The following is a 17,356-nucleotide window of genomic DNA, read 5'->3' as shown; positions in this document are numbered from 1 at the left end:
CACATTATACCGTCCTTTTGATTTGACCATTTATAACAGTGTGGTCTATGCAAGTTATTGAAATGTTACCGTATTTAGACTATTTAACACAGTGACACATTGTGACACACAATTTAATTCCTTTACACAAACAATAGTCGACAATCACTATGACGCAGCAATCTCTTTTTGAGTCATGTAGTTTGTATTTTCAGTTGATTGGTTGTCATATCTTGTTACTTTGTCATTCTGTGTTGTGGCTTACAAATGAAAGCTTTTATAGAAGGGAAAAATCAAAAGGGCAGTTGAGTAGTGTAGAACATGAATTAATACATTTTGGGCAATTATTATTAATTAAAACATAAAGATGGTAAATTAACAATAAATGGGTGATTTTTTATTATGATATATATAAAATATTCAAGATGTAGGTAATTAACAATATTTAATTGGGGCTCTTTTAAAAGATATCAGATAAGTCCCAAAAACAACCCCAACACATTTAAAATTTGAACTTGCTATGGATATGCAGGCAACAACAGATGTCTTCTCTCCTGAACAAATTTACATTGGATGCAGATGAAATAGTTCCAAATAGTTCTTGACATCGAATAGTGCAGATTTATTCTCTGGAGACTTGCATTGACTGTTGGATTTAGGAACATATCTTTTGGTGAGTATACTGAAAATTTCAGGTCAGGTGAGCTAAGAATCATGGAATACACTTCCATGGATTTCCAAGGAAAAGTATCATGGAAAATATTTTCATGGCATTCCATAGAAATTGTTTCAGATGGAAATATTTTTATTTCCTTTTTTTAAATTTTATTTTCCATGAAGTTTTCAATGATAGATGATGGAGAATCTAGGGATGGGCATTTATACATATAGATGATGTTCAAAAATCAAACCATGTATATTCAAATTGATGTATTTTATTTTCATCTAAATAAATTTTTCTTAATACCTGTACTGAATACACTGACATTGAATTTTTTTTGCAACATGATTTTTATTTTAAAAGCAGATAAACAACATAAGCATTAATTGTGAATAAAAAATAATTTAAAATACATACTGTATCTGTTCTGTTATTTAAACAGTGAATCTACACATTATGCTTCACCATTCTAAATTTATCCAAACAAGTGGTCTCTTTATTAACATAAAGAAAAATGATTAATATTCTTTCCTTGTATAATGCAATTCAAAGTTTTGTATTGTTTTTCTTCGTTTACAGGAATTCAAATATTTTGCATGAATATATAATCGAGGAACATTTCTATTGCAATAACAAGAGTGCACACACTAAAATGTCTCGGCTGCTTTACATATGATTGATTATATAGTCTGTTATATGAAACTAGTTATCAAAGGTACCAGGATTATAATTTAGTACGCCAGACGCGCGTTTCGTCTAGTACATAAGACTCATCAGTGACGCTCATATCAAAATATTAAACTATAAGTATCATATATACTTATCATTATCATTTCTCTATAGAAATATGGTCATGGTCAGATAAATCATGCGGAACAGACATTTACACCTTACAATCATTTCTTACACCAAATATAGTGGTCCTATCACTAATAGTACTGAGAAACGGATTAAACCACAAAATCTGAACATTTGAAAATGTGCCAAGGTAATATGTACCATGACTGGCAGACAATCATGCTATTCACCATACAGTGTACCTACTGTTGATAAGAGTCTGATAAACTGACAAATAAACTCATCAGAGATAACAGGATTAAATTTTGTATATACGCCAGACGTGCGTTTTGTTTACGAAAGACTCGTCACAATAACTTATAATTGACCAATGAACCCTGAAAATGAAAACAATGTTACATGACACCTGCAATATGGACATGTGCACCTTACAATCATATCATACACCAAATATAGATGACCTACTGATAATACTTGACCATGTAAGTTAAACAGTGATCGCTTATCCATGAAATGAGGTCGAGGTCAGGTGAACCATACCTGACTGATATGAAGCCGTTGCAAGGAACACATATATCAAATATAGTTTACCTATTACTCAAAATCAGTGAGTATTTCACTTGACAAAATATTAGCAGTCACTGAACCATTAAAAGGAGGTCATATGACAGACAGAAACTTTGTTACGAAAAAGTATCTGCATACAGGGTTTGAAGTATCTAGGTTTTCTACTTTCTAAAACATTATGCTTTATACAAATAGGTTATGGCATGCCATAGCTGGAGTGTAATCCCTATGTTTTGCTTCCTGTGACTTTTGTTGTAGATGAGATAATAAAAAAAATCTAATTTTTAAATTTTGAGATCATAATTTGAAAATATCTCGTAACACTTTCCAGTGTTGTGATAATTAATCTTGTTATTTTCAGTCCAGTATCAACAGTCATATTAAAATTTCACACACACAATGTTTGCCAATACTAAAAGGTATCTGCATATCAACAGGGGTGGATCCTGCCATTTTCAAAGGGGGTTTCCCCAACCCAGGATAAAAAGGAACCCATATGTCCCCATTCAAATGCATTGATTGTCCAAAAAAGGGGAAGTTCCAACACACAGACCTCCACCCCAACCCCTGGATCCACCACTGTACAGGGTATGCAGCATACAACTGTTTAAATAAAACTTAAAAAATACAATTCAAGAAAATATTAAATGCTTAAAAAATATGAAATGAAATATATTGTTAATGAATAAAATGAATGATAAATAGTATAATGTATTTACATTTTTCAAGGTTGCTTTACAAAAATAAGGTGAAGACTAGGAGTGATCAAAACTGTGACTTCAAAACAATGAATTTGCCAATTTTATTGGTATGGAACTAAACTAAAGGCTCTAAAGAACCTGTGTTGCTCACTTTGATCTAATGTGCATATTCAATAAAGGACACTCTCCAACCATTATAGAATTTATCCATAATCTTGCTGAAAATTTGCTTTCAATTCAAAATCCTTTAAACTCAGAAAAAACATAAGTTCACCTCTTTATTATATTCTCGAAAAATCTAAAAAAAAAATAAAAAATTTCCACGAACATACAACTTTCATAATACTTTAAGAAAGATTTTTATTTCAAGCAAACCCTTTTCCTAAATTATTCTTATTATTTTTATTAAAGTAGATAGGAGGTTTATATTAAAAATAATAGAATTTTTAAATACTTTGCTAAAACATAGTTTATATTTTCCAAACTATAATAAAATGTATGAGTTACAGAATTACTTCTTTCTTGTAAAACAGTCCTTAATGAAATTATGTATAATTCATGTATGATTGGTGACATATGTTTATTGAGCCCTAAATAACTAACAAATGAAGTTATAAACATAATGTTTATTTATGAAAACAAAAGTAAATTGGCACATCAAGCATGTCAAAGCATTACAAAAAATATACTCTTCAATAATGGACTGAAGGTGAAAAAAACACAGTAAAGGCCTACTTATCATATTATTTAGTTCTTTTTCTACACTTTCATTGGTATAAAAACTTGAACACGCCTGACAGGATAATACTCATAAACACAATAGATTAGAGTTTTAAAAATGTGTTGGTTAAAAGAACAACTGACCTTATTTTTCTGATTTTCAGAAAAAAAATTATAAAAATTAATTTTTCATCTTTTTTATTCCCAGACCCTTACAAATACATCATCCTGAAATATAGATAAAAATATCTAGGTAGAAGCATTTTCTTGAAATTAAAATGCCCTTTAAGCCAGGCTACCTTAAAAAAAAATTAGAAAGAATTTTATTTTGTATTGCTAATCTTTCCAAATTTTGATAAAACCTGTAAAGCATAAGTTAAACATCAGCAATAAGACAGGTTCCGCGTGTTGAGCTGTGGGGAAAAGGAGTTTCTTACCTTCCCACAGCACCTGAGATCACCCCTCAGTTTTTGATGATGATTGTATTACTCAATCTTTTGTCCAATGTTGTGTTTTGTGAACTATTATTTGATTATCGGTCTTTTTCATTTTTAGCCATGATATTGTCTGTTTATTTTCAACATATGAGTCCCTTTGGTATATTTCACCCCTCTTATGAATAACTATTTTTTCAGTTTCTTCTTATAAATATTTAAAGTACAAATTTAGTCAAAAGATGAAATAAATTTTGGCCTAGACAACATGTAAGTGAACAAAAATAACCAGAGGAAGATAAATTGACTGATTGCTTTATTGCACATCAGTACAGGAAAGGCTATATCGCTGTGTTTCAAGAAGAAGAAGAATCATACTTATAAAATAGATATTCCAATAAACAGGTGAGTAAAGAGATTTTTTGCTCCTTGTAAAATAAAAACAATAGAAATGGATTTTCAGAGAAAGACCATTTTAAACTTATTTCTGTGAATGCAGCATTGATCTATTGTTAAACAGTTGCACTTGTGTGAATGTCGCTAGTAATATAGCATCACAACTGTGTGTTCATGATGAACATAAATGATATCTACCCATTAAAACATTGTATTCTTGAATATCAATATAATAGTGACAGTTAAATAGAAAACCCTGTAAGTAAGTATAAAGTCACATTACCCAGTAGTCATAATCTACACTAACTTTTTACAATCTACACTAATTTTTACAACATTGTACAATATATTATGCTCTTTCAAAATATAAAACAGAAATCTTTAAATCACACACACAAACACACACACTTATATAACCATTATTTATATAACTATTCTACATAAAAAATAAAAAAAAAAACATTTGAAATTTATACAGTTTTATGTTTAAGGCTAGAAGACCAACTAAAATTGCACATCAAATATGCTAAGCGTTTATAAAAGAACTTTTGTTTCTAATTAAATTTATAACCTGGTTAAGATAATTTACAAAATTACTCTCCCTATACAAGAAAATCTTAAGCACATATAATCAACTTCAAACTGTGAAGTCTTTGCAGGGGAAAATAATATTCTATCTACATTTTTAAAACCAAATAGATTTTGAAGAATAATTAACTTACAAGTTTTCATAACAATATTCTGACTAATAAATTTAACTGTAAATATGCTCAGTGTTCTCCAATGAAATTGCAAATAGAATCCAGGCATAGTGCCAAATAACAAAATAATTATTTCTGCAATAAACATAATAAAAGAGTAGGTCTGGTAAGGGCCCAGTTTGGCCTCAAATTTCAGGTTCATCTGACGAAAGATTTTGGACACTTTTTCAGTTAATTTTACTAGTTTCTGTGAAAGATTTTAACTGATTAAGTCATCAAAAACATTCCAACTTAAACTTAAATATGAAAAATCTTATCAAATATGCCCCAAAAAATGTCACTTTTCAGATGGTTTTTGTCAAAAATGAAAGTGGCCGCATCCATGTCCATCCTCAACCTTTATATATGTTATGTATATATTTTCATCAAATACAACTTAAATTTCAATATTAAGATTGAACACAAATGGGTTACTTTCATTTACGACGGAAAATGTCTAAAATTTAACTAAAATGCTAAAATTGTGAAGATTTCAGTAATTTAGCATGACCAAATGATGCTAGTACCCGATATATGTGCATTGTATTGTCAAAAACAGCCCATAGTTATGTAGCAGAAGCATTCTTTTTTCCAATAAATAACTAACAGTTTACATTTTAACAATTTTGTAAAACTGCTATATTTTTGGGTCAAACATGTTTTCCCAAAATCGGTTTAAAAATGTTCATAGAAGAACACTGATATGAAAAATATTCCACATTTTTAATTGATTATCATTTATAGAATAACTAATCGAAGAATTCAAATAGAAAAAAAAAAATCAGAGTAACCATCAACAACATATTATTTCACGAATAAGCGTAGCACATGCGTTCTTCATCAGTGTTGTTGAGTCACAAGTTTAATATTCTCTTTGTTACATTGGCAAATGGTCTTTTTTATGAAATAAATGAAATAAATGTAGAAAATGTAAGGAACTTTATTTTTTTCTACACATTCACAATTTGTTTTAATCCAAAGTAATCAATGTCTTAACATATTGTTGTATGACTTCAGAAAAGTGAAATAACCATGTTTCTATTTCACTGGGAAATCAATGTATTTCATTGCAACCAATGTAATATAGGGTTATTGCATGACTATTGTCCAGAGTAGAATATTTTATTGCATGAGCTTGCAAGTGCAATATATGTTCTACGAGGGACAATATTTCCTTATTTTCATGCTATGACCCTTTTATATTGTATAGCAATATAATATTTGAAAGTAAAAATTGGTTTAAACTAAGATTTTGTCGTTGATGACGTCATGAATTTGAAGATTTATTGCACTAGTGCAATATTGGAATTTATTGCACGCTAACTTTGGTTACTTTCTGTGGAAAATATTATATTGCTATGCAATAATAACAATTATCTAGACTAACAATAGCTCATATAGATAATATAACTGATACTTTTATGCAATTCATAAATGCACATTTATTGTAAAATCAATGTTAAGATTAGGATGTAGAATATTTTAAATATGCTGTAACACCTGTAATGTGTTAGTAAACAAATTACAAAATCTGTTTTCAATTCTCTAAAACTGTTGATAGATATACTAAACTTGATTAAAATAGATATTAAGTTGTGTCTTTGTTGTGAGTGTAGTCAATGTCCATTCATTTTTTCAGATCAGTTATTTTTAATATTTTCTTTACTTCTACCTCCTCAATATATCTATCATATATTAAACATATGTGTCGTTTCAGATTTACATTACATCCTAGCTTCTATATTTCATTGTGAACTTATATCATCTTTATTTTTAAATACACCATATATGGAACTAGAAGTATGACTGCCATTTTTAAAGGTATTTTCCAAAAACTTGTCCTCTCCTTTCTAGGTTTTTAATTTGATGATGCTGCAAAGTACCCACCATCACCTACAAGTAACAAACAATATTTTATTCATACATCATGTACATAAAGGCAACAGTAGTATACCGCTGTTCAAAACTCGTAAATCTATGGACACAAAACTAAATACAACTGCATATATATTCACGTCATGTGTTACAAATAAAAACTGTTTTCTATACTTACATTTAATTCGTGCATACTGGATATAAATACACTTCAAGATTACCAGGTTTATAATTAGTGTTGTTCGGATGATTGGAATAAGTCGGAAATCAGTTGGTTAGGTATCGCAATGTCGATAATCAATACTAATAATGTTTATTTACAACCACTGGGTTGATAAAACTGCTGGTGTAGTTTTTATTCCCTGAGGGTATCACCAGCCCAGTTAAATCAGCACTTTTGATTGAGTTGACATGAGTTATCATTGATATGGTGATTATTATTGAATTTTTTAAGTACTAAGGCTTTATTACCACAGGAATAGATTACCTTAGCTGTATTTGGCAAAACTTTTAGGAATTTTTGGTCCTCAATTCTTCAACTTGGAACTTGTTATGGCCTTTAACATTTTTTGATTTGAGCATCACTGATGACTCTTTTGTAGACCAAACATGTTTCTGGTGCAAATATCGAAATTTAATCCTGGTATCTATGATGAGTTTATTCATCTTTATTAGACTTTGAACTAATGAATAGCATTAAATTCATACTACTTATAATCATTCCTGAAACCAAGTACAGCTGCTATATTGTTTACAGATCAAACCACGAAAGCTTAACATTGACCAATGAACCAAGAAAACGGGACAAAGATAAAACTGGCCAAGCTCACATGTACACTTTCATGTCAGACTTTTCAATCATTCCACACATCAAATACAGTTGACCTCTTGTTTATAGAATCTAAGATTAGGGCTTGTTTTGTTGTAATAAGCATTGTGTCATAGCACTTGGTTGAGGCTACTTAAGTAAGAGAACAGAATGAAAGATTCTGCATTTTTCCTTTTGTAAAGGGCATAACTCATGATTGATAACAGTGAAAAAGGGGGGCATAACAATTGTTAACCCTATCAGGGTAAGAATGTAATCCATAAGTTACGACTTTTCTGCAACTTACATTGCAAGTGAGACAAAAATGAAGTGAAATAATTTATTTTTTGCCATAGTGTTTGCCTTCAGCGTATATGAGTTTGAATATCCCTTTGGTATATTCTTTCTTGCTCTCTATGATTTTTTAAAAATATAAGTAATGATGATTTTCTTCATTTCTAATCTTGAACTATCTACACTTTTAATAAAATCAAAGCGCTGTAAGCGCTGAAGGCAGTTAACCAAAAACCAAGGCAACCGTATATATATACGTAATTATGAAAACTATGGCAATGTTGCCTCAACATTAAACATTCATATATAGAACATTCATGTTTATCTAATGATTTATTTATTAAGGCAAATAATTTATATGTTATCAAGGTTTCAAAAGCAATGCATATATCAATGTATATATTTTTATGGTGAGTCTGCAGTGGTACAAGTTCCCAATGATTGCAGTTGTTCTACTTGGCAGTTAACCTTGGTTTTATTTGACTGCTAGAAGTTCAAGTTGACTTAGTATGAACATGTAATAGTATGAATGGACTGGTTTCCCTGGAAAGAAAACTGAGTTTGTGTTCTATAGTACAAAAGTTATGAGACACGAATTAGATAAATGTTCACTACAACAGGGATCAAAGGTGAGGTCTGACTGACCTGCCCATAGTAAATGTAAATGATTTGTTATTTTGTCCCATACATATGAATATATATAATTTAGGGATCTCAACGGTTTTCAAGTTCTCAAACAGGTAGGTTTGGGAAAAAAATTGGTTGCTTATATAGGAAATCACTGAAGCGTGACTGGAGCGGGCCCCCACTTATGAAAATTATATTTTATTATATGTATTATATATATATTGTCCCATACATGAATATATATGGTTTAGGGGTGGGGATCTCATTGGTTTCCAAGTTTTCAAACAGGAGGGGTAGGGTGACCCCAGGGACTCCATCTATATTTCATTTAATTAGTTATATTGGCCCATACATGAATATATATTGTTTTGGTGTGGGGATCTCAACCGTTTCCAAGTTCTCAAACAGGAGGGTTGGGGTGACCACAGGGACTTCCCCTATATTTTATTTGACTTGTTATATTGTCCCATACATGAGTATATATGGTTTAGGGGTAAGGATCTTGACCATTTCCAAGTTCTCAAACAGAAGGGTATACAGTGACCTCAGGGACTCCCCCTATCTTTCATTTGAATTGTTATATTGTCCCGTACATGAATATATGGTTAAAGGGTGGCGATCTCAACGGGTTTCAAATTCTCAAACAGGAGGGGGTGGGGTGACCCAAGGCACTCCCCCTATATTTCATCTGATTTGTTATATTGTCCCATACATGAATATATATGGTTTAGGGTTGGGGATCTAGACCATTTTTAAATTCTAAAACAGGAAGGGTGGGGTGACCCCCAGCGACTATTCCTATATTTCATTTGATTTTTCATATTGTCACAAACATGAATATACATGGTTAAGGGGTGTGGATCTCGACCGTTTCCAAGTTCTCAAACAGGAGGGGGTGGGGTAACTCCAGGGACTCCCCCTATATTTCATTTTATTTATTATATTGTCCTATACTTGAATATATGCAGGGGCAGATTCAGGGGGAGGGGTGTTGCGGGCTTGCACCCCCTTAAATTTGCAAAGCATGGGTTGTTCTCAGCTTAATAAAGAATATTCCGATAATTTTACCTCAATTTTTTTTAGCCTCGCTCTGCTCGGCGAAAATTTAAGTTTGAGCCCCTCCTAGCCTAAAAATCCTGGATCTGCCCCTCATATGGTTTAGGGGTGGGGAGCTCGACCGTTTCCAAGTTATCAAACCGTAGGGGGTATAGTGGCCCAAAGAATGCCAACTATATGTCTTATGATTTACTTACATTCAGGTCTATATAATATAGTTGCATTATTTGTTAAAATATAGAAAGAAACTTTCAGCTATTTTAATTGACCCTTCAAAATTGAGAAAAACAAATAACCCTTCGAAATTGCAGTAATATGTTTACACTTTAAAAGCATCTCACATGCATTATCATCATTTATCACTGATAAAGAAAATTTAGACTGTGACCATGAACATGTATATTGTTAGATATACTGTTCCCAGCTGTCACATTGTATTGGATTTTTAAATTAAAACTTGTCAAAAAGTAATTTTGAGTTTCTGTATAAAATATTTTTCTGCTTTTTCTTTCTTTTACATATATCTTTTGGTTTACAATTCTATTGTTTATATTCATTTACCATGCATAGATTTATTTCTTCACCTGCTTTGATTTATTTTGTTAATGATCGCCAAACCCGGAATTATCCTTATCCGCTTCCGGAATCGGATCCGATACTGTAAAATTTTGTCTTCACAGCCGCCATTGTTATGTGTTTACAATGTTGTTTTTGTCAATCAGATACGATTTAACTCGAATTTATACAATATCTGTCGGCGATTTTCTGTATAAAGCTAGCGGTTGAACAAAATGAACATCGCTGTCATGAATGATAATGATAAAAATAAGTTTTTAGCTCGTTTAATTGGAGACTTTGGTGACTTGCATGGAAGGTTTGCAAAGTAATTTCTTATTTTCTTTCAAGTAGAAGGTGACTACGTCGGGCGTAGCTAGAAACCAACTATCCTAGTCAAAATTCCGCTTGCAAAAGTGGAAGGTCGCGGACCTCGGACCACCGCTAATTTGCACACCTGCCTCCAAATTGAAAAGCTACGAAAATTTCTATTTCTAATTTGAAATTGCCGCCAACAGCGTGAACAGTTGAACTTATTATATAATAAGACTACTGACGTAATTGTACTACGTATTGATGACAAACAATATCACTACGACTTTTGCCATTTGGGAAATCTAAACTACTTGTCTTAAGAGATTTTCGGCGATTAAATATTTCATACAATTGTTCTTTGACATCTTAGCTAAAAGCACAAGTCATAATGAACTACACAAGGATTCTTAATAAGCACTACTTCCTATGTGTAACTTCAAAACTTTTGGATAAATCGACGATCATTTAAGGTTTTTCTGGTCATATTTTTTGTAATCCAGAATAAAAAGTATTAAAAAAGTGTTCAATTAGTTATATATAACATAGTAGCGAGCTAGATAATAACAATGGCAAGTATTTCAGCATTTATTGGGTAGAACACAAATCTAGGGCGCTCGCATAATGCAGCTTAACTGCATAAAAAACTGAGGGTAAAATCATGTGTAATCTTATTATTTTGACAACATAGGCAAAATGCATATGTATCAGCGGCAACGAACAAGTAATCAAGCAGACGTTATATCTTTTCTAATGAAAATGCATGAAATTTGGCTGCAAAGTAAAGAAGTGAAATATTTGCACAAAGACATTCAAATTACAGTTAAATTTCTTTATAAACAAATTCACAGTACATTTGAGAACAGATTCCCAAATAAAATGCTGTAAATTCAATAATAACTATAAAAAATATGCTTAATTTTAGATTTAGAAGACTGCAACACATTTATCATTTTAATTTTGTTAATAATATCACCCTACATACACAGCAATCATCATGTTGAAGTCATTTTTTTTCCTTATCATTGTAAGTGAAATTTCAAGTGTGTGCACAAAATTCTTTGTAATACACATGATACATGTAATATTCATTTTATGAACACAACTTAACTATAAAATTTACCCTTTCTGTTCCTAATGTAGATAACTGCTACTATTATCCCAATAAATACAAGTACACCAATTATAATTCCAACGATAGCTCCAGTAGGTAGACCTCCATCATTCTCACCATTGTCTTTAGCTGAAAATAAAAATATACCAAGGTTTTCATGGTGAAATAGGAATAAGACATGTCCAGTAGTGATGTTAATCAGAGAGTCTGCTAACTGAAAAGGTTAGAGATGGTCCATATTTCCATTGATATTCTTTCCCCAAAATAATTGATCTATGCTTGTACTCACCATTAAATAGAATTATTTGCATATAATTTTAATGATTCAATGTATCTAAATATAGTTTTGCAACTACAATAAAATGCTCAACATGTTTAACCCCGCCACAATTTTGCGCCTGTCCCAATTCAGGAGCCTCTGGCCTTTGTTAGTCATGTGATTTTTTATTTTAGTTTCTTGTGTATGATTCAGAGTTTAGTATGACGTCAATCATCACTGAGCTAGTATACATATATTTTAAGGGGCCAGCTGAAGGACGCGTCGGGGTGGGGGAGTTTCTAGCTACATTGAAGACTCAATGGTGGCCTTCAGCTGTTGCCTGCTCTATGGTCGGGTTGTTGTCGCTTTGACACATTCCCCATTTCCTTTCTCAATTTTATTCACTAAGCGCAGCCAGATACGACCGCAGCGGTTGAACTCTGAACAGTTGTTGCAAGTTTGGACACAATATTGAGCTTGATACTGTCTGAATTTGAACATGTTGGAGTGTGATCAAATTTTTTACATAATTTAGGTTTCTGACACAAAATAAATGTGGTGAAAGATCTTAAAAATTTGAAAAGGGTCAAAATATTTGTATTTATTTTTTATTGAAGATTTCTTGCTATTGTGCAATACTGTGCAATTGAAGATTTCTTGCTTTGGTACAGTAGTGTACTATTGCACAATAGTGTGAAATTGAAGATTTCTTGCTATTGTGCAATACTGTGTAATTGAAGATTTCCTGCTGTTGCATAGTACTTTATATTATTAGTTACATGGTGTGTTAGTAAATTAATATGATATGGGGTCAGTAAATTCCATATGGGGTGAGAGTAAAGCTCAAAACCCCATATAACAGGCTATTATTTGAACTTGGAATTATTTTTAATTATGGAATTTGCATAATTTCTTGTGTTGGAAATTTTTGATAAATTTCATGTTTATTTGGTATTATAATGTTTTGAGCAGAGCATAACACATTCCACACAGTGTATTTTGTATAGATAGTGTTGTGCGTGGCACAATACATTCTATTGAAAATGTGATATCTTCTTTGTAATAGAATGTGTTGTGCGCAGCACAGAACATTATGATACAGAATAAACATGGAATTCATTAAAAATTTCTAACACAAGAAATAATGCAAATTCCATAATTAAAAATAATTCCAAGTTCAAATAATAGCCTGTTATATGGAATTTACTGACCCCATATATATCGTATTAGGTTGATGCACTGAGTAGCACACCAAATTGTTATATATGTATATTTTCCAGTCTTTTTTTAGCACACGGTGTAACCAATTTATCTTACCTACTATCTTCACATGTGGTATTTAGACTAGCAGCCTATCAAAGTGATTTTAAAGACTTCAATACTAATTAGTTTTAACATGTTTAAGAACCTACTTCCATTTGTCTATACAAAAAACAAATGCTAACAATAACAACGTGTTTATAGCTTTAAATTTATTTTATGAATATATTTCAATCGTTTATTATCAGTTTTTTTGTCTGTTTAAACCGTTCAGATGAAATTTTTGTTTTGAAAGGGTAGTAACTCCTTATACTAAACCCTATATGGTAACTAACCATGTATTTTTTAGGACACCTATATATATATGAAATATATATAGTCACCACAATGTAACCAATCAATCTATAGAAGGTAAGATAAAATAATTTACACATCATATTACATGTGCATCTCCTGGCAATTATCAGTAATTTTTGCTTAAATATACAAATATGAAATATAAATCAATAAAAAAATGGAAAATTAAAATAAAAATATGAAAAAAAATTAACCCCCCATTTTTTTAACTCTCACTCAGTAATTACCCAAAAACTTAATCCCACTTTACCTTTGTGGTATGGTACCTTGCTGTACAATTTTAGAGAGATCCATACACTTGACCTCAAGTAATTGTCTTAAAACTAGAAAAATGCTTGATTTTGGTCCCTAATCCCTCAACATTTGGGGCAATTAGCCCCAAAATTTAATCGCAGCCTTACCTTTGTGTTATGATACCTTGCATTACATTAGAGAGATCCATACACTTAAACACAACTTGTTGTCTGGAAACTGGAAAATTGCATGTTTTTTGCCCCCTATTCCTGAACCTTTGGGGCAATTACCCCAAACTCAATCTCAGCCTTCCCTTTGTGATATGGAACTTTGTGGTACAATTTCACAAGCTTATTTTGACCCCTTTAGGGCCCTTAATTCCTAAACTGTTTGGACCATAATCCCCCAAAATCAATCACAACCTTCCATGTGTAATTTCATACCTTGTGTTTAAACTTCATAGAGATCTATTCACTAAATTGAAGTTCTTGTCCAGAAACCAAGTGTCTTTGGAAAGCGAAGATGATGACACATGATACCAATTTACGCTGCAACTTTTTTTTGAGGTCATATAAAAAGCTGTTCTGCCTTGTTTTAATTGTGTTATTTCATAATATTCTAATTGTGTTTTTCGTAATATTCTAATATGATAATTTCTATGACAATCTGCATTCACTTTGCAAACAAAGCAATGTTCTAGATCTTATAAAGCATGGAGTGCATACATGTTTATACATTATGTCAAAATCAAAATTGCAGGGTCAATTGTAATTTTAAAATGTGTTTCCCAAAGGGAAATAAAAGTTGCGTAATAGTACTGGAAAAGCATTTACCCTTTACATACTATATCTTACAAAAAATATCAAAATCTAGCTACCAGTCTTGTATTACAACTCCAATTTCTGGTGCATGTCAAAACATGGAATGACATAAAATTGTCCAATTTTTTCTGAATATTTGATAAAAAGTTTATGCTGACTTGAAACATCTATTTAGAAAATATCGCATAGTTTTGGATATCAAACCAGGAAAGTGGAAGGATATAATGTTTACTGGAAGCGGTGTGGCCTAGTAAAAACAGCAAACAGAAAGAGGGAAAAAAAAGAAGATCTGAATTCAGAGTGTCTTAACTTTTTATTCTTCATGGCATGACCCATTCTTATTTCATTAAATAAAACCAACTGTGTCCATCTGTGTCATTTTGGTTTCTTGTGGACAGTTGTCTCATTGGCAATCATACCACATCTTCTTTTTTATATGTGTTGGTTCACTTCAAACTGATACTAAGACTGATCAAGATTAGCCAGTGAGGGTACTGAATTTCTTAAATAACTCGAAAAAAGAAGCCTAGCTGTTATGAAATCTTAAGTGGATTAAAATTTCTAAGTAAAAGTGTTATCTATTAAACTTCCACTTGAATATTGAGTTTGAGGAATGTTTTTAAAATTTGATCTTAATTTTCAGTACAAAAATAAAGCGAACGCATACTTTTACACGATCTTTGAAGAACTGTAAAATGATTTTTTTTGCACTCTATTTCACTCAAACAAAAAGGTATTTACATAATCATGATAATGACAATGAAAGTATATGCCTTTCAAAAATCATGCAGACAAAGGAAGACCAAACAAACTGCAGTGCTCATTTAGAAGGCAAAAGGCATTTCTAATGTGTATATTTCAGACATATTGGAACTATTTGAGTGATAAAAACATAGTTTACACTTTCTAACATAAATATGCACTTGACATAGTCCAATAACACAAGAATGGAGGAATAGGGTGATGACTGCTGTTTTTAGTTTACACATCAATGATGGCTCAAACCATTTATTGAAAAAGAAAGTAAAAAATGGTTGTCTTGATAATTATAAAAAGTCTTTGAGTTGTATTTTGTTTGCATGTAATAAATGAACAATAGTGTTGGTCAAATAAATTACAGGGACCAACATTGTCATTACAACTTATTTTATCACTTCATATTCTAAAACAAATTTCTGAAAGCTCTTATTTGTAGTTCCTTAGAAAAATGCAAAGAAAATTTCATACATGGCCACTATGTTTAGAATATATTAGCATTTATAAACTGGAAGTTGATGAGGAATAAATCTTACGGTTTAGCATGCTGATAATAGAAATCATTTAATATTTCAGTAAGCTCTGTAATGTAGTTTCTGAGAAATGTGCAACAGAAGGACTGAAGGAATGAATTGGTCGACAATATACCATCCTCCTCAGGAAAAGGGGGGTACATGGTTTTAAGATTAATTAGAATAAAATAATGCATTTAAGGGAAATCTTTAAAATTCAAATTCCCCTCAAATATTGCATGCAAGTAAAGTTTGATTATATTTACAAAGCCTTACAGTTCCTGATAAGAAAAGCGATTGATTGGACTTATTCACCTACTTTTGTGATCCATAGTTTGATTTTTGTGATCCATAGTTTGATTTTTGTTATCCATAGTTTGATTTTTGTTATCCATAGTTTGATTATTGACTTCAGTAGTTTGAAACTCTCCTGTAAGAAAAATAGTTATTGATTTTCACAGAGTTGTTGAAATCTTTTTCCCTTTGTGGTCCTTGAAGGAATATATGCTGGTATTTCCTATAATTTCTATTGCAAAATACTGAAATTGTTGCAAATTTTGGTTGTCAAAACCACTTTTAGAGTACTCTGTTTTTAGCAATTTGATGGAGGATTGGTGATTTCAACATATGCTCACATGTGTTAGCCTTATCACATTTTTCCTACCTAATCAATAATTGGAAGAAATTTATTTGATTTTTAATTTTTTGCTGTTCTCAAATGAAATGATATAGCTTACTAACTACCATGCCAACTGATCTTGATATGAAACGACTGAGATTTTTACCAACTAGTTTTCAGTCCTCAAAATATAAAAATCCATGGTGTAAATTTGGGAAGCAACTCTTGATATTCAGCTCATTTGTATAGACATAGGACAAAATATTGTTTTTAAAGAATACAAATGTTGCACAAAGAAAAGTTTAGGAAAATTACCTTGTTTTCCCATCATTTTCTTAATCATTTAAGTATTTTTAGGAGGTTTCCATGTGTGTACAAAAAAAAAAAAAAATTTTGTAAATGTATTCTAACTTGAACATGTTGAACTAGAGGCTCCTTGTGTGTTGCTCAAATGGTACTTTTGTTTACAATTGATGCAGGAAATAAGGCAAGCTTTATACTTTTGCTTTAAAAATAGTTTCAGAGATTTATAAGCCAACCAGATGCTCCGTAGGGCCCAGATTTATACGACCGCAGAGGTTGGACCCTGAACAGTTGGGGCAAGTATGGAGCTTTTGAGCAATACACTATGTTGTTGAATATAAATCCCCTCAAAAAAAATATTTGAAGAAAAATTCATTTTAATTTCTGAAATCTGAAATGAGAAAATTTTTACCCCCCACACCTCCCCGAATCACTTATTCCAAAAATAATCTCAATTCAAATTTCTAATTAAATTGGCAACAATAACTACTCATTTAAATTCATTATAAAGTATTAAAATATAAAATAACTTACAGTCACGGTTAAAATGAATCATATTAACTTCTAAAAAATAAATTTACAGCTACATGTACATCTC

The 17,356-nt window shown here is 31.3% G+C and overlaps 1 protein-coding gene across 3 annotated transcripts in view; it reads right to left on the bottom strand.

The window, feature by feature from the left end:
* Positions 1-898: 898 nt before the first annotated feature.
* Positions 899-17,356, bottom strand: part of LOC139529084 (uncharacterized) — a 54,849-nt gene continuing 38,391 nt past the window's right edge. For 2 of the 3 annotated variants that reach the window (XM_071325341.1, XM_071325342.1), the window contains 2 exons: positions 11,647-11,766; positions 899-6,889 (listed from right to left, as the gene is read on the bottom strand). In XM_071325341.1, the coding sequence (XP_071181442.1) occupies positions 6,855-6,889; positions 11,647-11,766 (155 nt within the window). In that variant the 3' untranslated portion in view covers positions 899-6,854. Of the gene's footprint in view, positions 6,890-11,646; positions 11,767-16,155; positions 16,267-17,356 lie in introns of all 3 variants that reach the window. The other variant, XM_071325340.1, reaches the window with a different exon arrangement.

The sequence above is a fragment of the Mytilus edulis genome, chromosome 6 (assembly GCF_963676685.1).
Source record: "Mytilus edulis chromosome 6, xbMytEdul2.2, whole genome shotgun sequence".
NCBI lineage: Eukaryota > Metazoa > Mollusca > Bivalvia > Mytilida > Mytilidae > Mytilus > Mytilus edulis.
The sequence above is the reverse complement of the archived record's forward strand: the minus strand, read 5'-3'. Positions and strand labels throughout refer to the sequence as shown.